At 31.8% G+C, this 23015-nt stretch overlaps 2 protein-coding genes across 2 annotated transcripts in view; both read left to right on the top strand.

Annotated features, from left to right (window-relative positions):
- The window catches only part of LOC133176093 (integrin alpha-4-like), a 31701-nt gene extending 25211 nt beyond the window's left edge, over positions 1 to 6490 (top strand). Inside the window, exons 16-21 of the mRNA XM_061311260.1 lie at positions 1226 to 1391; positions 1722 to 1928; positions 2242 to 2382; positions 3296 to 3391; positions 4337 to 4465; positions 5982 to 6490. Coding sequence (XP_061167244.1) covers positions 1226 to 1391; positions 1722 to 1928; positions 2242 to 2382; positions 3296 to 3391; positions 4337 to 4465; positions 5982 to 6182 — 940 coding nt within the window. The 3' untranslated portion in view covers positions 6183 to 6490. The remainder of the gene's footprint in view (positions 1 to 1225; positions 1392 to 1721; positions 1929 to 2241; positions 2383 to 3295; positions 3392 to 4336; positions 4466 to 5981) is intronic.
- Positions 6491 to 7570: 1080 nt separating this feature from the next.
- Positions 7571 to 22719, top strand: LOC133176094 (integrin alpha-4-like). The gene is made up of 21 exons (XM_061311261.1): positions 7571 to 7920; positions 9929 to 10062; positions 10734 to 10834; positions 11062 to 11268; positions 11586 to 11640; positions 12325 to 12423; positions 13075 to 13169; positions 13367 to 13429; positions 13960 to 14127; positions 14385 to 14493; positions 15035 to 15220; positions 15412 to 15618; positions 15904 to 16046; positions 16333 to 16470; positions 17229 to 17716; positions 19220 to 19385; positions 20368 to 20538; positions 20992 to 21132; positions 21381 to 21476; positions 22147 to 22275; positions 22481 to 22719. Exons 1-21 carry the CDS (start codon positions 7754 to 7756, stop codon positions 22694 to 22696), a joined length of 3279 nt encoding a protein of 1092 aa, XP_061167245.1. The 5' UTR covers positions 7571 to 7753; the 3' UTR covers positions 22697 to 22719.
- The last annotated feature ends 296 nt before the right edge of the window (positions 22720 to 23015 follow it).

The raw sequence follows: 23015 nt of genomic DNA, 5'->3' as shown, positions 1-23015 counted from the left end.
AGATCGTCAAAGTTTCCATTCACCATTTTTATAATATACCGAAATCGTCAAACTTTCAACACTTCAATATAACCACGTTTACAGTAATGCATTTTCCCTATATAATCAGTAGAGCCAAACCCCAGAGAAACCACTGACTTTGGGGCCACACATTTCACAATTTTGGAAGAGGCACCCTTGATCATCATAACAATGCATTTAGTTTATTTCTTTAATACCAAGGAGCAGAAGAGAAGATTTCCGAAGCATAAATGCGTTTTTCGCTTTACTTGTATAATCAAAAAGAGTCCCAGCCACTGAAGCCCTGACCCTTGGGTCACGTATTTAACAATTTTGGAAGAGGCACCCTTGTTCATCATAACCATGCAGTTAGGTCATCGGCTTAATCCCCTGGAGCAGAGGAGAAGATTTTCAAAGAATTCATGCATTTTCAATATATCCTCAATAGACCCTCACCCAAAACCAGAACTTCTGACCCAGGGCCATGAAATTAACAGTTTTTGAAAAGGCATCCTTGATCAATATAACTGCATGTAGGTTGTTTGCTTAAAACCCAGGTTCAGAGGAAAAAGATATTTAAAGAAGAAATGCATTTCACTATTTGTAGTCAACAGAGCCTCGCCCTAGCACCAGAATCCCTGACCCTGTGGCCATAAATGTCACTATTTTGGTAGAGAGCTCATTGCTTATTACAATTATTCCACAGTTTGATTGCTTGATGTCCGGAAGTAAAGAAAAAGATTTTAAAAGATTTCATTGAATTTGATGCTTGTAATCCCTCCCCTCAGGCCCCAGGGAGGCAAGGACCATGAAATTAACAATTCATGTTCCCTTCCACTGATTGAAAAGATTGAAATTGGTTGAGCGGTTTCTGATGAGAAGCTGAAAGTGTTTTAATGTTAAACGCACGACGGACGAAAACAGATAGCAATAGGTCATCTGATTGACTCAGGTGATCTAATAACAAGCTGAACAGCCACACTTTGATGTCTCATGAATCTATGATACCGGAAATTAATTCTGTAAACGGTGTTATGTCTATGTTTCACTGTAGTCGTTCTATACTTTCTGGACAGTGTTTTCGACTTCCCCAAACTACATTTACAACTTTATAGTTTAAATCCTGTAAATATCGAAATATCCATAATATTTGACAAAGAAGGAATAAACATTTTTACACCAGATATTTTTCACTTCAAGAAAATTCTTCCTATGTTTATTGCAGATCTACCTCCGATGAACAAATAACCGCCACTGAGAGCAGTATACAGTTTTCAAACACTTACCGACTCTTCAACGAAGGCCCTTGTGTCATAGAAAAGGTGGATATTCAGTTTTTTATTCCTGTCAGTACCAAAGACAAAATCTTCATCAAAAAAGGCGATGTTAAGGTATAGCAATAATTAAGGTAGGGGTTACAAATTTGCCGTTTGTCTCCATAGTCGTATGCTTAGGCTACATTTATGCAGCAATAAACATATCACATGGCATGACGTTCTTAATACCTGTCTGTAAATGTTTTTGTGGTGGAAATCCTATCATTAATGTTACAGTATATTTTAAAAGATAAAAGGAAAGTACATTTTACAATGTCTGTTTTTAAGTATAGCATAATTGTTTTTCTTTTGACGTGTTCATTCATAAATTTGTTTAGTTTGTAAAGTTTTGGGGTTATTAGATTAAGGGGGAATGTTTCCTTCGTATGTTATTTTCAATTTCAGGTACAAAACAAAAACATAAAAGATTCTTGTAAACTGGTGTATTACCCCAGCAAGGATACAGGAACGACTACTCAGAACCCAGTGCCAGGAAGAAGTACGATCCGGTACAACACATCTGGAATAAATGTCATATCCCTGGACAGCCAGATAGGCACTGATCTTCACTTACATCCCGTCCCAGATATTTCTGAAAATTCTCAATATATTGTAAGTTTATATTATAGAACAGTTTTCTTTTCTTTTTATACGATACATGTAATTAAGCCTGCTTTTTTGTTTTTTAATGAAAACTGTAGTGAAAGACGATTTATTCTTTAGAATTTTGGCGGATTTTTTTCCCTCAGTAATGCAAACGTACCATAACAGAGACCACGAAATTTTCTTGATCAATTTCTTGAGATAAATAGATAATATAAATATAAATCCGATCAATAAAACAGAAATTTTAAAGGTGAAATCAAATAATATGTGGTTTTTAAATGAAAAAGAAATAATAACCTTCCATTTTTTTCATTTTCAGTTCTGTGATAGAAGAGATGGCCCCTACATGTGTGCAGTTGTTTTGTGTACATTGAGTATGGTCAAGCCTGTGGACAAGGATAATAGAACATTTGTAATACCGTTTGACATAGTTGTGGATGAACTACCAAAGTTACAAAAGGTACCCTCCTATTTTTGGAATCATTATTTTTTCTTATTAATTGTCTTGAATAGAATGCATGTAACTATTTAAAAAAATCTACATCTTTTAAGCATTGTTTTTTGTTATAATATATATTTGCAGAAATAGATTTTATGACCATAAATAGCCTTATGTATCAATAATATATAAATTGGAAGAAACTGTTGTCACCTTTCTAAACATTTATTTGATGATTTATATTTTCATATAAAAATTACTCATCGTTTTGAATTCAAACAAATAACTGAACAAAATGACAATATATCTTTTTATTTTTATGAGTAATTTTGAATCACATGTATTACAGTGCAGGGAACTAATTTTGTTACATAAACCAGCATCAGCATAAGCATTAGTAGCATAAGGATCGAGCTAGCATCAGCATTTAAAAAACAGCATTGCCAGGATCAGCATCAGCAAGCAAAGGATAAAACCAGCATTGACCTACATAAAATCAGCATTATCCTTCTAGCATCAGAAAATCAATGAGTTTTAATTCAGTAAAAAATTAAAAAAGAAAGAAAGAATGTTGGTTAAAGTATTCACATTATTGATACATAGTGAGAAATTATGATCAAATAATTGTAAAAGGCACTTTTATTGCTTTAAACGGTCATGCTGAAATTCATTATCTACTTCCGGTAGCATGATGCTTCTTCCGGTAGCATTGATCTAATTATAAAACAGCATCAGGATAAGGATTACTAGCATTAAATCAGCAAGCAAAGGAAACACTCAAATCAGCAAGCAAAGGAAGCATTCAAATCAGCAACGATGCTGTAACAAAATTAGTTTCGTGCACTGTATGCTTTTATGCTACTTTAATTACTTAGTTAATATTTGGACTTTGGACAGAATATTAATCTTAAACTTATTCCTGTGCTTTTTCTAGGGGAAATCTTTCTTTACCTTTGTTACACGTGGACATGTGCTCCCCACCAAACAATCAACCGTGCCGTTAGTTCTAAAGAAAAATGTATCCGAAGAGGTAAACTAAAGATGAACCGAATGTGTTGCTCTCGCTCTATATTTTGATGAACTAAATGCGTTGCTCTTGTCCTATATTTTGATGAACCAAATGTGATTTCGATTGCTCTATAAGAAGAAGGTACGGTTGGGTCTTTATTGTGCCTTTAATATTCAATGTTTTCAAAAAGCTATGGAACTGGTTTAAAAATGAGTTGAGTAAATGAATATAATAAAACATTAAAGCATATGGCATGAAGGAGGACCATTCTGGAAATATGACGTCATTAATTTGGTACATATTTATATGTTGTAAACAGAAAAAGCCTCAAAATCACTCATTTCAGGTGTTATTTCTCTTAAGGAAACAGTCTCCACAGCCGTCGCCCACTTCAATGTTCAGATATATTGTGTAAAATCTTTTGAATCTTTAAATCTTCTTTGTGGGCGATGCATGTGCTCTATATTTTCTGAAAGAAAATTCCACTGAAAATTGATGTCTTCTGCAACTTTTTAAAAAGAAATATGGGAAAATACACAAGTTCATGAAGTCTCAATAAGCATTTAGAAGGTCATATGAAAAAAAACGATTTGGATTTTCTTACTGCATGGAATTTCAACGATTCAGAAAGGATGAATTTTAATTTCTTACATTACTTCCAAATATTAGAAATATGTATTGAAAACGTACCTTGTCCTTTGATGAACTAAATGTGTTGTTCTTGCTCTACATTTTGATTAACTATATGTGTTACTGTCTATTTTGACACTTGAGTTGTTCTAGCTCTATAAAGCCTGTAGGAATTTTTCTGAGTTTTATAAAAATCCAATTAAATTTTATTTCAATCATCTGTTCACTTGAAGTTCACTTCTAAGAATTTTTGTACTTTTCCATTATTGTCTCATGCATACATGTATAATTTGTATTTCTTTTAATATTTTTTAATCTTTTTACCTCAATTTACAGGTATCTATATCCATTCTTTTTCCTGACTCTTTCACACAAGATGTGGAGAAGGTGGACTTGACAATAATTATCGGAGGCAGTGTTGGAGGGCTCGTACTATTCATTTTGCTAGGACTGCTCTTATGGAAGGTTTGTTAAAACATTAATGTGATAATAAAACTAACGCTATACAGTTATCATTATTACATCAGGTTTACATCGTACTATGATTTGAAACAGAGTATTAGAAGATGTTTTAAAAGCATATATAAAATATAGACGCAAGCATGATCTAAAATAAAGAATGAATTGCGTGAAAAATGCAATAAAATCTATTTAAACTCTTAAGTCTCCATATTGTAAGCTCTACGTGTAATTACAGAACCGTTTTGTTTAACTCTCCAGGGTTAATATCAACTTTGGCTTTGTTTACAGAAGTATAATTATAATTTAATCTAGTAAAACCTCAATTACCTGTAAATGGACTGCAACATTCTCCCGTAAATTCCTTCGTCTTTCTAAGTTTGTTATAATTTGCCTTAGCTTATAACCAAACCATTTAGTCTTCAAACAATAATGGAATTTATTTTACTAAGACACAGCTTAATTTCAGAAAACTGTTACATTCAGTTTGCATATACAACCTACATGTGTCACTTTGTCATATTTTAACGGACATACTTCATTCCAATAGTTAGGCCATTAATTTTATGCTAAATTTGACTATGTATTATTCCGTATTTCTGATCATGCAAAACGTAGAGCTCACGGCGGGTGTAACCAGTCGACAAGGGATGTTTACTCTTCTAGGGCACCTAATTCCACCTCTGGAATTTCCAGAGGTCTGTTTTTTATGCTCGGTTCTAAAATTTGTGTTGTTTATATATATATATATATATATATATATATATATATATATATATATATATATATATATATATATATATATATATATAATCGAACACTTTTCCTAACCGTCATCTTATTCATTATGTACATATACGCAGCTTAGTATAAATTTCTTGGAGATAAAAATGTTCATATTACATAGAAAATCTAAGAAAAGACAGATACTTGCCAATGGACACTTGCATTTAGATAAATATTCCCAAGATTCCAGGTTTTAAGCTCTTACGTAGAATTCACCTTAGAACGAAACATTCATAGTGCAATTACTACATTTACATGTAAATGTGATGTTATGGAAGCTTTAATCCTCCATTTTAAGAACCGATTGAATTTTTACCAGCCATTGTTAAAAAAAGGTATCATTTCTGATACGAATACCGTTATATGTTGAATAAAAAGGGGCTTGAAAATTGAAATATGGGCATGTAATTTGAATTTCTATCAGTTTATTTAAAAAAATCTTATAATTTTTTTTTATACTTCTAGGTATGCCTGCATAAACATCAAGGAAAAATTTATTATTTTCGACTTAATTACCTAATAATATATGCATGTTCTTATGTAGAACATGCATATAAATGAGAAAATATAATATTGATCAAACAAACAAAAAAAAAAAAAAAAACAAAAAAAAAAAAACAAAAAACATCAAAATGGAGTCCAATTTTAAGATTCAGTACTCAGTTAATTTTTGATGCCTGCATGAGTTTGATTTTGTGTTCAGTTTAGTAAAAATCCATTTGTCTCAATATTTCAGTGTGGTTTTTTCAAAAGAGAGAAAAGAAAACAGGTTGAAGAATATAAACGGAAAACTCGCTACAGCATGCGGAAGAGCAGAATGGCTTCCGTACGAAGTGCAAAAAGCGGTGCTGGGTCAATTCGTTCTAAAGTGCCAGACGAGGAAAAAAAACTAAACCAAAAATTTGATGAAATGAATGATGCAAATTTCACTACATGATATAGTTGTTTTTAAATGCCAAATCACATTCTTCGTAACATTTAGTGCAGGAATTAGCAAACAAGAAGATCCAAGCTTTACAGAAAATGGAATAAGCAGAGTGCATTGCTGAATAAAGCCCGCAGCTTAAAGAGATACATGTATTCATGCTTTCAGTATTTTTAACTGTTAGATGCAATGAGTTGGAACAAACACAATGGACATTTGTCAATCTCTCATACAATCAATCTTTTTTGTACATTTACTCTATTGTTGACTTTTTACTGGACTGCCAACTACGCTTTTAAATAAAGAAATCATTTTTTTTACCATTGTCTGCTTGAAACTCATTATATCAGACGTATTTCATGCTTTAAATCATAACAGACATATGAGAGATACAAAACTAATATATATGTAAAATTATCTCTTAGTTTCCATTCTGAAAATCAAATATCTGAATATCGGCTAATCTTGAAAATTGATTGTAAGTTTTTAGAGAACAGTTATATAGTCCACAGATCCAGGATTTTTTTTCCGGGGGGGGGGGGGAGAGGGGATCCACACCAAGTCAAACAAAATATTTTCAAATATTTTGACCACAGAAAAAATTGAAACCTGCACAACTTGCCCAAACCTGAAAAACATATTTCTTGGGTGTGGAGGGGGGGGGGGGGGTCACTCAGCTAAATCATTTTATCATTATACAAAGGGGGAGGGATCAAGTGCGTCTTTTGGAAATTTAATAACTGAAAATCTCGGGGTGGGAGTTAGGGGTCCGGACCCCCTCCATTGATCCGTGCATGTAGGTCTTGATTAAAAAAATATTCTAATTCTTGTGTATAAATTTAGACATCAATCTTCACACTTTTAGAATAATATTTTTTTTTTTCAAATTACGGATGCACAAATATGGTATTAATGTATATGAATTTATTTTAGGGTTCTGAGTACTCGTGCACATTTCTTTAATGGCTGCTAATGATTTAAAAGAAGTATAACGAGTTAAACGTATACACTTGCCGGACAAAATTTGATAGAAGCGGCCTTTTATTTTGATAACTTTTTAAAGAAATATTAGTCATGTGTCCGAAGGAGGGTTATTTCCCTTAGCAGAGGGTCAATGAACCTTAAATAAAGTCTTCATGTACACGGATTTTCACAGGTAAGCACATAAGTGGTTAATCAAAATGTGAGATCGATACATGTAGAGTGTGCAAAAAAGAAAAATAACTTCGTTTTACTAAAGGCATTATGAAAGATTACTTCAAGTTTTGATACATATTATTTTTGTTTATCAAACACATTAATAAAATTAAGCATTTTCTTGGCAATAATACTAAAACTTCTGAAAAGATATACTAATGTATATGCTCAATCTCTAAGGGATTATAGTAATGTTTAACTTCCGAATTTTCCACTTAAACCAACTTACCTTCACAAACACTTTACTCCCTCAGGAAATTTTCAATGGAAAGAACCTACTTGATTAAAACAGAATTTTACACATAATATGAAACACTGGAAAAGTATTTCCGTAGTGGGCATTGTTCGTCGAAAGGAATTTATTTTTTACACTATCCCTATAGGCGATGACGATAACAATGCACCGTCTATCTAATGAATTTACTTTGCTTCTGTTAATTTCTATCGCTTATGGATATAACATTGATACAGAGTTTCCTAAGATATTCAGCGGGCCCACTGGATCTTATTTTGGAGTTTCTGCAGAGATTCTCAAAACCGATTTAAATAATTGGTAAGTTTCTTTTTTCCATTTCTTTATATTTATTTTCTTGTTTTCAATTTGCAAATGTTTTGTCATCAACCTCACCTCATTAAACAAGTATACAAATTTGATCTAAGCCTTTTTAAATGCTAGTATATAAACCATAAGTCTCATAGTAAAGGCATTTGTGTTAATGAACGCCTACATACATAAAGGTAAATCAAAAAGTTAAATGGGATGTTTTAGATCTATTGAAATACATGTATAATTAGTCATTTGTCGTTTAGATCTTGAAAAACGTTAACAGTCGTTTTCGTCAAGGAAAGTATAGATTACTTTGCAATTACAGAAAATGTTTTTGACCTGCCTGACTATCTCGAGCTGCTCATTATACAGTAATAACATGCCTTATACATGTATACATGTAGCATCTTCCGCCTCAATGAACTTCGAACTGGAAATTCATCCAACCTGATGAAAAAAAAAAACAAAAACAAACAAACAAAAAGATGTGAAATGTAACTTCACCTGATAGAATGCTCAACAAATGCAATTCAAAACGAACAATCCACAGCGTATACTCATCTTTATTAATTCAAGAAATAACTGTTTAACTTTTTTGTTTATATGTGATCAATCAGTTTGCTCGAGTGAAAATTTGCATAAACGCCGAAAGCGTTCATTGCGTAAAATTATCACGACAGCACACTGATTTTATTTGATAATCATCATAAAACCAAAAACTCAGACAGTATTTACATTTAACCGGATCCTTTGTTCAATAAGAATTTTTTTTTTATTTTTTAAAATTATATTCTAACAAATCTCAGCAAGCCCCATCCAGTATATCACTAAGCAGCACACAACGAGAAGGCATACATTTCTGTGACGTTCTGTGCAAACCGCTTTTTGCTGTTACTAAGCTATTATCTTATTTGTAGTTTTATCTAGGACAAAGACATTTGACATTGTAAATATTCATATAGTATATCATTCATGTAAATCTTAATACGGTGCCATTTTGATGCAGCAGATGCGCATTTCGACAATTCATGTCTCTTTAGTGGTGCTCATCCCGAAACGTTGGAAAAATTGGAAATCCGAACTATTAAATAAAAAAACAAAATTAAAGAGCAGAAGAAAGGGGGTACCAAAGACTGGAGCCTAATACATGTACGTGGAAGGATCAGAGCTATGCATGGGGGAGATAATCCTTAATTCATACCAACATGCATTCTTCAAATTTTAGTTCAAAGCCAATAAATGTTTAATTAAGAATTTTGCCTCTAGGATCTATGAATAAAAATAGATCCGATCAAAGACCCATTGCTGTCACCATTATTTCGTAGTCATTTTACAATTAAAGTATTTATAGTCATCTGTTTAATGAGGGTGTGTATTTAATGATTGCTCTATTAATATTTCTCCGCTGAATAACGATTTTCCTTTTTTCTTCTCGTTAATCTTTAAATAAGTCAATCGACTTACCTTTCCACATCCTAGCTTCCTTACAAGTATTGCTGTTTTACAGGTCTATACGATGATTAAGCTACTAGAGGAGTATAATTCACCGAGACCAAAAGGACACGTAAATAGCGAGCTTCCAGGGCTGTTAAATCATCTGTTTTATTATGCGATTCCAAAAGAATTGATTTCAACTATTGAAGCAAACCATCGCCATCTTTTCTTTTTTTTTATTGTTTCTTGTATTACATTGTTTTTTGTTTTTTTTACTTGTTTACCTCTGTTAAATTCTTAAACGAACAGGGTGGGAGACAGAGATTTAGTTGGACAACAAACAAACATTATTATACCTATCGTATCAATCTGAAATCTCCTTATCTAATTTTGGACCAACGTAGAAAATATCACGTTATACATGTATTCACTTGTATGATCGGATTCATATGGATATTTCCTTTTATAATTTTTAGAATGTTCAATCATAGAGCTGCATGTAGGGATCATTCAATCATATATTTAAAAAAAAAAAATACCTCCATTATATAGATAGAAACTTATCTAAAATTATTTTTAGGATACTTGTTGGTGCCGTTCGTGATAATTTCACCGACAGACCGGAAATACCAAATCCAGGAAATGTGTATGCATGCCCCATTAACTTCAAAGAAGATGCAGAATGTTTTGTCCTAAGCAGTTTACGATCTACTGGTATGTTAACTTTTAAATCACAATATATATCTTTAAAATTAAATATTCAATGGAGGACAACCTTTTAGTGACTCTAAATAAATAAATTAACTGAGTATATTTGTATGAGATACAAAGAAATCTCTGTAGTACATGTTGTCCTGATTTATTTTGTTCCAAATTGATTATAAGCCCTCTTTCTGGAAAAAAAATGTACAAATGCCATAATTTTGCGAATTTTCATTTATAGACATGACAATAAGTATTAACAATTCAATAAATGGGGAGATCACGAAAGCCATATCTTATACAAATGTTCTTTTAAATATTCTAGAAAAGTTGTTTAATGATATCCCCTGTTACATACAAAAATAATTTTAGAAATAACATCACTTCTAGTGATTGTAAAAACATATATACAGTACAAGCAAAAAGTTGGCGTTCAGAAATTAAAAAATAAGATGCCCACAAAAAGCAAACAAAGGATTGCTAAAAACCCATAAAGAAATAAAAGTTCAGATATTGCACGTATGAAGTGAATTAATTGAGGATTACTTTCTGATTAATTATAATAATCCCTTATTCATTGAATAGATTTGGAAACAATTAAAAATTTTGTTTCAAGAAGAACGTTTCCATTGTATTTGGGAAACAAGTGATAAAAAATAAAGTTTTATCAATTGTCTCTTTAGAATCTACTGGAATAAGCAAACCTGACAATGTGTTCGAACAGAGGGAGCAACTTTTGGGAGCCAGTATACATATATCCAAGGATCCAAGTAAATCTATATTGGTGAGTGTTTTGAAACCAACTTATATTTCTCTCATGGCATATATTTCATGAATTTGTTACTTTCTCCAATTAAAAATGACACTACATTGTTTCAATCTATTTCCTTTTTACTTGTCTTCAAAACATAATTAATAAATATCAATATTCAACAGTTACATTTACATTTTGCATGGTTACATAATTATCACCTATTTTAAATTGTGATTTTATACGTACGTTATTCACAGGTATGTGCTCCGACGTGGAAAAACTTAAGGTTGTTCAACGCATTTGACACAAATACCGATTCATACTTAGTTTCCGGCAACTGCTTCCAACTTAGGAACAGGAATGACCTTAATCAATCCACTCTAAACATGTTTCGTATGAATCAGACAATAATTTCAGATGTTTACATTAATCCGGAGATTGGATTTTCCATCATAGATTCACCGGTATTTTACTTTTATTGAGAATAATCTTTTTAATATACATGTATATAAGCTTGGAAAAAATATTTCACTTTTTTCCATCTGTTGTTTAAACACCAAATAATTTCACATTCATTAACAATCAAGTATTCAAGTTGTTGATATGTAACAGTTAAAGAATTTAAAAAAAAGAGATTATCCTTTAGTTAGTCTATTTCAATAAGAATTACTTCCAATACATGTAACTGTGCAGAAATCACCTCAGAAAATGGTGACAACTTTTTATCCGAGTATAACGGAGCATTTCACCTATGATTATTACATGGTATAATTTTTTTCAGCATCCAAGTTTTGATATAATATTTGGTACACCAAATGCTGGTCTTGGGTCCACAGGTAATGGTATATGCATTTTTCATCAGGAGTAATTTTTTTGTACATGTATTACACACATATGAATATTTATAATATTCATATGTATATTCATATTAGCAATATAATTTGTTCATCTTTATCTTCATAATTCAGCTTTATGAGTTTTCTGGATTTTTTTTTTCAAATCCTGTTGAAGAAACCCTGTATCATGAAAATAATTTAATTTACCTTTTCTCCAATAAAATTATTTCTTGATTTCTTTCTTCAAGAAATTGCACACATTCAATTAACGAATATTTCTTCATTAAGATTTGAACCCCATAATTAGCTAATCACAAATGTAATCTTCTCCTTATTAATCAAAGAACGTTATATATCATGCATGTTTTCATAATTTTAAATTCATTTCTTTTTAGAGTGCATGAGCAAAAAAAAAAACCAAAAAAAAAAAACAAGAAAAAAAAACAGTATATTAAAATATTCTACTTATTTTTCCCAATCTTTATAATTGTAATAATATTGACTTGTTTTTGAGATGCATAACCAAGTTAAGACATTAACTGATTTTACGATTACGTTCTTGTCTAAAATTTTTTTTTTAAATTTCACTGCACGTTTAGATAACTTAATTTTTCACTCATCTGAATATTATAACAGTATTTGTGATCTGAATTCCAGTGGTTAACAGGACATATTTGCTTACAGGTGGCACATTCGCTCAAGTAAATCTCGGCAGACAAACCCACCCTTTTATCATAGAGAGGTCTGACCTTCTTTCTACTTATCAATCAGGATCATACTTTGGTAAGTCTTATTACAAGAAGTGTCAGATAAACGTAATTATCTAATAACATCTCACTCCAACGTAATTATCTCCAGTCATCATACACAAACGTAATATTTCCCACAATCTCAAAAAACCTTATAATCTGTAGCTTATCTCCAACCATTCTGCACACATGTAATTATCTGTAGGTTTATCTTCAACCACTTACACACCAACGTAATGATCTGTAGGTTAATCTCTCACCATCTTACACAAACGTAATTATCCGTAGGTTTACCTTCAACCATCTCAGACACAAACGTCATTATCTCGGGACTTGTTTCCCCCCATCTCACATGAACTTAAGTTCACATGAAATTAATTATCTGTACGTTCTTCTACCATTACCTCACAAAGACGTAATTATCAATAGATTCATCCCTCATCATCTCAAACAAACCTGATTATCTATAGTTTTATCTCCCTCCATCTCACAAAGATGTATCAAACTATTCAAAAATTATATAAATTTTGTAAACTGTATTTTCAAATCACTGACAATTTGTATGGCTGGCTTATTTGAGGTATCTTTCGTTGTTTGAAAGAGCACAGATCAAAAACGTCTCATTGTATTTAAGATAATATTTTCCTCATCAGCAGTTAATTGATTTTAATTATTTTAATGACAGGATACAGTTTAGCCTCAGGCAATTTTGGAGAATCCGGGTATTATTACGTAGTGGGAGCACCTGGTTTCAGTAATCAAAATGGCGTCATTGGCTCGGTACGAATCACAAACTGTACACATTTTAACACTCTTCATTAAAATGTGTAAATATGAAAGGCATAGCAGGTAAAAGAGAAATTTTTTTTATCGAATATCATTTATGAAATGATGGCAGTTATTGTTTTTATGTTTTACATTGTATGACATTAAATGCATTTCTTCTTCAAATATGTTTACAAGTTTAATCTCCTCAGTTTTCGATCATGGCATTCAATGGAGTAACAGAGAGACAAGTGAAATTAATAGAAGGGCTGCAGGTATTTCACTTTCTTATATTTGTTTCAAATTTCTGAATTCATACGCGACTATTCATGAAGATCATATTATCCATTCCCCTCAGTTTTAGTTATGAACTATTTTATTTTTAAGAGGCAATTGGTATTCCAACATATTTTAAGATACAATTTCTTATATTCTCCCTTTATATGCCTATTATGGCTAAAAATCTGTTCAGTCCAGGATTTGTAGTTATTAGATTCTTTTATCATTCCACAAGAAGCTAAAGTCCACTCTCTGACTTTTTCTGCTTTTCAAATTTTTAAAAACATTTTTCTAACATGATTTTACACTCAGTAAAAAAATATGGTATCAAAACTTCCTAATTAGGATTCCTAATTGCGGAGATTATTTGCATCAACCCCCCCACCCCCACCCCCCAACCCCCCCCCCCAAGTTTTGACCAATGAATCTATTTTTTTTAAACCGGATTAGCTGATTGTCCGTTGAGACCAATAACACAATATCTATGTCTTACATTATATACATACATATTAAACGTCCTTTGCAGACAGGAGGAGGTTTTGGACAAACATTAGCTATAGCTGACGTAAATGGTGACGGGAATGACGATATCCTGGTCGGGGCACCAAATTCCTATTTAAATAGAACGTCTAGAAATAGAGTTATATACGATGTCGGTGCTGTTCACATCTTCTACGGAACTGGATCAATGGCTGTAAATGCATTTTATCGTTTTCAGTATCATAAATATCCATTTTCATAATGGCAGATATAAAACAATACATTTATCCGTTAACTAGAAAAACACACAAAAAATGCATAATTTTTCTCTCTTTAGTTGGTCAACACAGTCAGATATGTTAGATACTGTGTAATAAAAATGCAAATGATCAACTCTCAACTGAAAGAGTTTTTGTTTAAGTCAATGTGCTGAAATTAAAAAAAAAATCAAATTTACAACACATTTGCTAGACTTACGTTGAACAAGATCCTCACACTGTTCACGGGGCAAACACTCAGGGATCAAGATTCGGAACTGCGATATCTACCGTGGGGGACTTAAACAAGGATGGTTTAAATGGTAAGTTATACATTCATATATTTTGGGAGTTTTAATGGCCAAGTTGTAAAATTTTACACTCATAACCACTTAATGCATGATTTGAAATTGTGAATTCGAAAGTGAAATTAATCTACTGCATATCTGAAAATCTAGGCTTTTGAATATTCAATGAGGTTGATTTTTTATGACTTTGTTGTGCTTGGGAGAATTTTAAAAGGACCTCGACATTTGAATTTTACTTTTCTTTCATAACCTCGAAGTAACATAACCCTGCAATAAATTTCAACCCCTTTAACTCAAGACCACTTTTTTTAAAGATTGAGTAAACATCCAGGGACTCTGTAATAACGGACCATTTTTAAGACTTTGGTTTAGCTAAACTGTAATGTTTAACCCCAGAGAGACATTTTGTGATGTTGATGTACAATAAGGAAGTAAACTTAATCCACTATATGATATAACTAAATACAGAATTAATAGAAAATTCATCTCAAGTTACTGTCACAAACAAATTTTTAATATGCAAAGATCCTATCTTAAAATTATTTATTTTCAATAGACATTGCCGTCGGTGCCCCATATGAGGAAGGTATTGGAGTAGTCTATATATTCAATGGAAACAAACCTAGACTTGAAGACACGTTTTCGCAGAGAATTCTTGGCAAAGATATTAAGATGGGGTTATATGGTTTCGGTTATTATATATCCAAACGTGGTCAAGATCTGGATGCTAATGAGTATAACGGTAAGGAAATAACCAGTTATACGAAATTTAAATACATTGTAAACTAAAAATTTGTAGAATGTTGAAAGGTCAACTGCACACAAATACATGAATAAGCATCAGGCAACATGTTTTCATCGAGCTTTGTTTGTCAAATTCTTAGTCAAGCTTCACATTCACAAAATACGGATAAATGTATTTTCGTTTTCCAGATTTTGCAGTCGGTGCTTACAAATCAGATGACGTAGTACTGCTGAGAGCACGACCCATCATAGAGATCAAGTCCGCCATCAGCATCAATGAAAGTCCTGTTCCATTAAGTTCAACGGGAACAACCTGTGAAATTCCTGGATCCACCAACCCATGCTTCACCTTTAATGTTTGTCTAAACTTCACAGGCGAGGGCATCAACAACACTTGTAAGCATCCTCCATATCTTTATCCAGTCAAAAAAAATACAGTAAAGAACGCTTATGTCGACGTGTTTGTAACAATCATTAACGTAGTTTGTTTTATCCGAGAAGTTCTTAAAACGTTTCAAAATGACAGGGAGTGAAAAATCACTTCGAAATCATTATTAAGAGTATTGAATGTAGACAGTCATCTTTTCATAAAATATTATTATATAATTATCAAATGAAGCTATTATTCAGATTAAGTTTAGCAATTTTTAAAGGAAGTTTTACCTTTCCTTTATATTGCAGACATAGACTTGCATATTAAGGCAGATGTAGAGAGTAAAAGACCTAGAGTTCTGTTTGACAGCCGGCAGAATAAGATAAATGTATCATTGTTAGAAATCTTCTCCAACAAGAATGTTTGCCTGAATTTTACACTCCGAAATGAAGTACGTCCTTCAAAAGATGCTATTATTTCATATTTTCTTCATATAAATTTTAAATGTATGCGATTAACTAGACCATTTATAATGCTTGAGTGTTTTTTTTAATATCATGAGCCAATGATATAATAGCTATAGTATACAAGGATTTTTTGTTTTGAAAATATTTTTGAACTCTCATGCATGCAGTATTTCAGGAAAAATTAGTTGAAATATTGACTTATGCAGTGAATGTATATACACATGTATTTATGTAAAGTTACATACTCTAATTTTATAATCATTGTTTCAGATAGTTGATCGACAATTTTTTTCGGCCATCGAAAAACCTGTAGTTTTGAAAGTAACTTACCGATTAAGTACTCAGTATATTCCGTCCAATGTCAGGGCCATTTTGAAAAGAAATGCATCAAACATAGCTAAAAGTCAGGTAAGAATGAACGCTTCCGCAATCAATTCTATTGTTGCAAAACATTTTGAGAATTGGTACAGTTCTGATAAATTTAAAATTTTTCCATAAGCATTATATAATGGCAATGATCGAAAAAATTAAGAAACTTTTTAATAAGTTTTTCTTTAAGAGAATGCGATATATTTTTAACGATAAGAGGAAGATCACCTTGGCCAAAGTTTGTGTACTTTTCGTACTGAAGAGTGTCCTGCTTCCGTCTGTGTGTCTCTATAGTGTGCCTTGTTTCGTAGGCAAACTTTTCTCACATTTTCATCTTCTCCAGAATCACTGGACCAAATTCAACAAAACATGGCATTTTTTTCAATGCAAGGGCCAAGTCCTCTTAATAGAATAATAAATGAATAAATATGATTGGCTTATTTTAAAAAAATTCCAAAAATTCACCCAGAAAAGAAAAATAAAATAGAAAGAATCTTAGAATGTGTAAATTTTCTTTTCAAAAACAGCAGCGCCATGAGGTCAAATCAGAAAGAATGCATTTTGAAGTGCAGGTTCATGTTGCTTCGAAAAAGACATTTTTAAAAATTCCAATGAAGTGGACACATTTCTGCTGGACAATGCTAACATTTATAGACTGACATTAAGCCTAGAGTTACTGTTTATTAAGATTCAATTTATTGATATCATTGATTTTAATGTCTAATGGATTTTAATTTATTCTATTGTGTCTCTTGAAAACTATCATATTATTTTTAATAGTTGACGATTGATTTCAGGTTTCATTCGATACTGGATGTAGAAATATGACAACTTGCTACTCCAACCTTGATATTGTCTCAAATTTGGACAAGACAAGCTTCAAGGTTGGAAGTGATACAGATATAAGTATGAATATTGTGATAAAGAACTCTGGGGAACCTTCATTTAGCACATCGTTAAGAATACAACATCCGACAATATTTGAGTATTCTGGTTACAAAATGGAAAGCCTTTCTGAGCAAATAACATGTAAAACAAAGTCCGCCTCTACCGATATATCGGAATTTCTGTGTTATCTGGACGACCCATTTTATCCTCATATGGTAGTAAACATCACAGTGTATTTCTACTTAGCTAGAAATATGATCTCTAATCCGGAATTGATAACATCTCCGGTTTTGAATTTTGTCACCCTAGCCTCGACCAATCACGACACTGATGTGAAGGATAACGAAGATGTAGAAATTTTACGACTTAGTTTGCTGACGGATGTTTCACTAAAAGTGTAAGATCACCATATGAATAACACATAATAGTTTTCGAATGGATTATTTTTTTCCTTTGAGTTATTTCCCTTGGTCGCCATCTTGGAGGTCAACCTTTTCTTCTTTGTCTTAATAAATTTAAATTAAATGGGTGTAGTAAAACTCTTTGGGAGTAAATCTTTATCAAGAGTCTGAATTAAAGAAGACTAACAAACGTATACTCTTAAAAAAATCGTTTCCTTCACCACAATGGCCAATATGACAAGTCAAAATTGGTTAAATAATAAAGGAATCTGGGCATGTTGACCTCCAATATGGCGGCAAACGGGAAATAACTCTGACTTGCTAAATTCACGTTTTTTGAAAACTGTCCATAATGTTCGTAAATCGTCTACATATTTTTTTCCTGGTTAAATATTTAAATGGCTTACAGTGTACACGATATTTTACACCAGGAAATGTTTTATACATAAACAGTTTAAGGTAGCGGTTTTAAAGGTGCTTGGACACAGATTTTAAGTTAATATTTTCTCACATTTTCTGTATAATTTCATGACTTATATGTTGCTATAGCATTTCGTACTAAAATATAATAAAAATCTTATTTCATCTTGAACGAATTTCTAGACGCGTTGGATTTACAAATCCTTGCGCTTTCACATATTTTAATTTTATTCTTAATACTTAAGAAAAGTGGAAATTTTGTGTATTAGTGAAAAATATTAAAACTATAACCCAGAAAATTCAGAGTAGAAATGTTCGAAAGCAAAACCCAATAACAGTATTGTAAGTCCGTGGTCAGTGGTGTGTGCAGAGTTTAACAATTGAACATACCCGGTGAATCGTAAACATTAACAATAACAGAGCTCGTGCCCTGTTTACAAAAACAGTTTACGTTTCACGCGTGTGTTCCATTTGTTAAACTCTGTACACATCACATCAGAGCCCGGACTGACAATACTGGTGAGTTGATTTTGCTTTCAAACGTTTCTACTCTGAATTTTCTGGATTATAGATGTAATATTTTTCATTAATACATAACAAAATCGCTTCTTTTCTTAAATATTAAGGATAAAGTTAAAATTTGTGTTAGTGCAAAGATGTGTTAATCAAACGCGTTCCGGAATTCGTAGTTCCAATAATTTCCAGATAAAATAAGTTTTTAATTATATTTTCATGTGAAAAACTATTGCAATATATAAGTCGTGATATTATACAGAAAATTTGAGAAAATATTAAGTTCAAATCTGTGTCTAAGCACCTTTAAGTATTTTGACTTTGTTATAATATTATAAAGAATTGTAATGAGAGTCTTTTACGTATTGATAAGTGTACATGTATTATCAAATCCAAATTGTTTTTGCAAGAAGATTTGTTTTAAATTATTTCTATACATTGTAATTCATAATTTAAAATGCAGAGAACATTTTCTTTTAATAACCCTCGAAAATCACTTATTAACATGTTCATGAATGTAAACTTTTTGAAAGCATTTGTCTTCTACCCTCTCTTTTTTGATCTAGATCCTCCTCAGATGAGCAGATTCTGGCAACAAATAGCAGTGTGCAATTCACCAATACTTATACCTTATACAACGATGGCCCATCTCCGATTGAAAAAGCATTGATTTACATATCTTTTCCCGTTAAATATGAAGATAGAGTAATGATAGATCGAGAAAACTCACTGGTATATATCCATATAATTTAATTTTGTTTGTATTCTAGCCTCTGATTGGTTAATATCCAAAAAGGAACACAAATTATTTCTATTTTTTTTTAATATTTTTATTTATAACCTGGTTTGGTATGGGGACAAACCCCCCTGACAACCAGCTGAATCATCTGTATCCATACAATCCTCTCATTTCCAGTTCTCGGGATTCATGGAAAATTCCAGATTTAATAAATGTACCTTTAACTTCAAACAATAATTCGATCTTACCACATGTAAACAAACAACAAGGCTGCTAGGCCTATGTATCAGTTTTTACCTCCCCTCTCTTCTCATCACTTCCGTTACTATGGTTGTATTATTGAGCGGCAAATTTGAACTAATAAAAAGCAACGAAGTTTTACACCCATAGTTATTTAATGATTTTAAAATTAAATTATAAGGAATGACTCTAATTCTTGGCCACATTATTACAGTATAACCTGTTTTGGGTCAGTTTACGCTGTTTTATAATTCGCTTCGCGGATTATAAAGCGTAAACTGACCCAAACCAGGTTATACTCGAATAATTTGGCCAAGAATTAGAGTCATTCCTAAAATAACTTAAGGAGGCGGCGGGGGGGGGGGGGGGTCAACAAAATTTACTATCAGATATAACTTTTTTTTTTAGATATGATATCTTAAGCTGTCAACTATCATTTGGCAAAGAAAAAATTCATACATTTTAGTTTTAAAATTTGATCATTTTTGTATATCTTTATATGGAGCTCTTCTTCTAAAGGAGATCAATATAGTCTAAGAATGGCCACGACCACCCAGCCCTCTCAAAACGTATTGCTTTCTGTTTTGCAACACGTTTCACACGAAATGGAAAATTAAAAAAAAAAAACAATTTAAGATGCTGTAATTTATATCAGGATGGAAAAATCGTGTACTATAATTTGCCTTAATTTATACAACAATTTATTTGTAAGATTATTTGTATTTTTGTCTTTAGCCATCTGTAACAAATGTGGGCGATACCTGCATTTTAAAGTACCACCCAGAACAACTCAAGTCATCTTTGATGAAAACGTCGTTGACCTCAGAACCTGGTTTAATCAGGGATTTAAGGAGCGATTTGAAATTACAACCGTTTACAGAGCGTTCAGAAACATCACAGACTATGGTATTATTGAGTTAGTTAAAGCTTTTAAGGGAGGATAACTCTTTGTTTAGTGTAATATAAGATTTTTAACTGCTATGAAGACAGATTTATAGCAGAGGATAAGATTAAAATGAAATTCATGTCAATTTGGTAAACCACCCTGGTTAAAATTAGAGAAAAAATAATGTTAAAGATGAGAATTTTATAAAGAATATATAGAGAATAATATTTTTTTCAGAGTTATCTCTCTTTACAAAGGTTCATTCCACCTTAACATGTCTGTCTGTCAATCTTATCTCATTATCAACAATATCATAATCGAATGTACGTCAAAATGTACAGTAAACAGGTACACAGAATTTGTTAAATATTCAGACTCCTTAGTTTTTTAACCTAAAAGTAGATTATAAAAACCACATTTATTTTATGGATGACAGGATTCATTGAACTTATATCAATGATAAAACATTGCAGTTCTGCGATGCTTTGGACAATGGTTACGACTGTGCTGTCGTGGAGTGTATCGTGTCTAATGTAAAACCATCAGAAACGGACAGCAGGGCGTTTACAATGGCATTTCATATGCAAACTTCAATGCTTCCACCTTTACAAAAGGTATTATAAAATTCATTTAGAAGAAAGTTCAAATTCAATACATGTACATGTATCTAGAACGTTAAAAACTATTTATTTAGCGATTTCGATCTCGTTCTAGACCTAACATTCTTTTTTATTTCTGTACAGCAAAATCATAAACTGTAATTTTGTGTCTTATTTATTTTTCATTTATTTTGATAATTATGTCTTTTAATAACATGTATTTTTGATATTATATTTGTCATTAATAAACACAATAATTTTAGGGAAAGGCTTTTTTGACATTCGTGGTGCAGGCAAATGTTTTTCCTGCACCTGGAACAAGAATTCCACTGGAATTTGTCAAGAATGTTACTGGAGAGGTAAAGTTCCTATTTAACGTAAATCTTTTTTTTAAAAGTTAAGAAAAAGAAGAAGGTATGGTTTTAGCTTTATTGTGCCCTAAAAATTTAATGTTTTCAAAAAGTTTTGAAACTGGCTTAAATATCAGTTGAGTATATGACTGTAATAAATCAGGAAAGAATATAGCATGATGGAGTACCGTTCTGGATATATGATGTCAATAATTTGATGCATTTCTCTATTTTAAACAGAAACAGCCTCAAAATGCCCCATTTCAAGGGTTATTTTCCTTAAGAAAATAGTGTCCACAGCCGTCGCCCACGTTAATTTTTAGATATGTTGTGTAAAATTCTTTGAAAAATCACATATCTCAAAATCTTTGTGGGCGATGCCTGTGGACAATATTATCTGAAAGAAAATTCCATTGAAAATTTATGTCTTCTGCAATTTTTTAAGAAAATACGGGAAAATGCACAAGTTTATGAGGTCACAATTAGCATTTGGAAGGTCATGTGAGAAAAAAGATTTGTATGATCTTTCTGCATGGAATTTCAATAATTCAAAAAGCATGAGTTTTAATTTTTTACATCACTTTTATTTTTAAGAAAAACACAGGGCAAGATTTGTATTGAAACCGTACCTTGTTCTTAAGAGAAATAAGTAATGATTTTATAATACTCTCTTTAATAGGTATCGGTGAACATTTTACTGTCAGAATCCTTTTATCAGCCAGCAGAGGAAATCGACATTTGGATCATCATAGTGGCGTGTCTCTTCAGTATACTGCTATTCATTATCCTCGGGATCATCTTATGGAAGGTACTTCTTGTGTCTTTATAGAGAAAAAATAAATAAATGAATAAATAATGAAATAAAACATGGCTTTAGTGTGGCAGCATATTTTATCAGGACATGTATCTTACAAGATATACATGATCATGTATAAAAAAAAAAATATTTTAGATAATAATTAATTAATGATTAATTGCATATAATAACTAAGTCTTCAATGTTTTTCTTTAAGTGTGGATTTTTCGAGAGGAAGAAGAGGAAAGAAATAAATGCATTTAAAAGAAAAACCCAGATGTCTATCCGAAGTGCTCGCAGTGGGCGCAGCGGCGCTGCAGGCTCAATAAAGAGCTCGAAAAGTATACCCACGGGTTCATTTAGAGTGAAAAAGATGGGAGATGACCACGAGAAACTCCACGATAAAAATGCGTCGGACAACACGATCGATTGACTGTTAACAACTCAGGAATATGATTTGATTCAAATTCATCTTGAAAGTAGATTAATCAACTAATTTTTTCTATTTCCATTTTGGATCAGACCGTTCCTTCATCAAACAAATCTCATTGTCTTGCGTAGTATTTATGTCTTTTTTTTAAAATACAAAATGTATCAATATAATGTAGTTAACTTACCAAGATAGTTTTTTTTTTTAGAATTGTTGTCTGGTATATTTTCAAAGTTTGATTTCATCTTCTATCATGGCCTTAAAGATACGCACAGTTCAGAACATGACAGAATGTCGAACATGAAAGTTTCTTATTTGAAAG

This window comes from Saccostrea echinata, unplaced genomic scaffold, assembly GCF_033153115.1.
Source record: "Saccostrea echinata isolate AGI-Se365-2 ecotype Australia unplaced genomic scaffold, CSIRO_AGI_Sech_v1 ptg000065l, whole genome shotgun sequence".
Taxonomy (NCBI): domain Eukaryota; kingdom Metazoa; phylum Mollusca; class Bivalvia; order Ostreida; family Ostreidae; genus Saccostrea; species Saccostrea echinata.
Note: the sequence above shows the minus strand (reverse complement) of the source record. Positions and strands in the feature narration are given on the sequence as shown.

What these genes read in the sequence shown, in the direction of transcription:
- LOC133176094 (XM_061311261.1), top strand. Translation starts at nt 7,754, where the DNA reads ATGACGATAACAATGCACCGTCTATCTAATGAATTTACTTTGCTTCTG. An exon ending in TCAATCAGGATCATACTTTG is followed by an intron (nt 12,424 to 13,074) that starts GTAAGTCTTATT and finishes TTTTAATGACAG; the next exon opens with GATACAGTTTAGCCTCAGGC. An exon ending in TAGATCGAGAAAACTCACTG is followed by an intron (nt 19,386 to 20,367) that starts GTATATATCCAT and finishes TTTTGTCTTTAG; the next exon opens with CCATCTGTAACAAATGTGGG.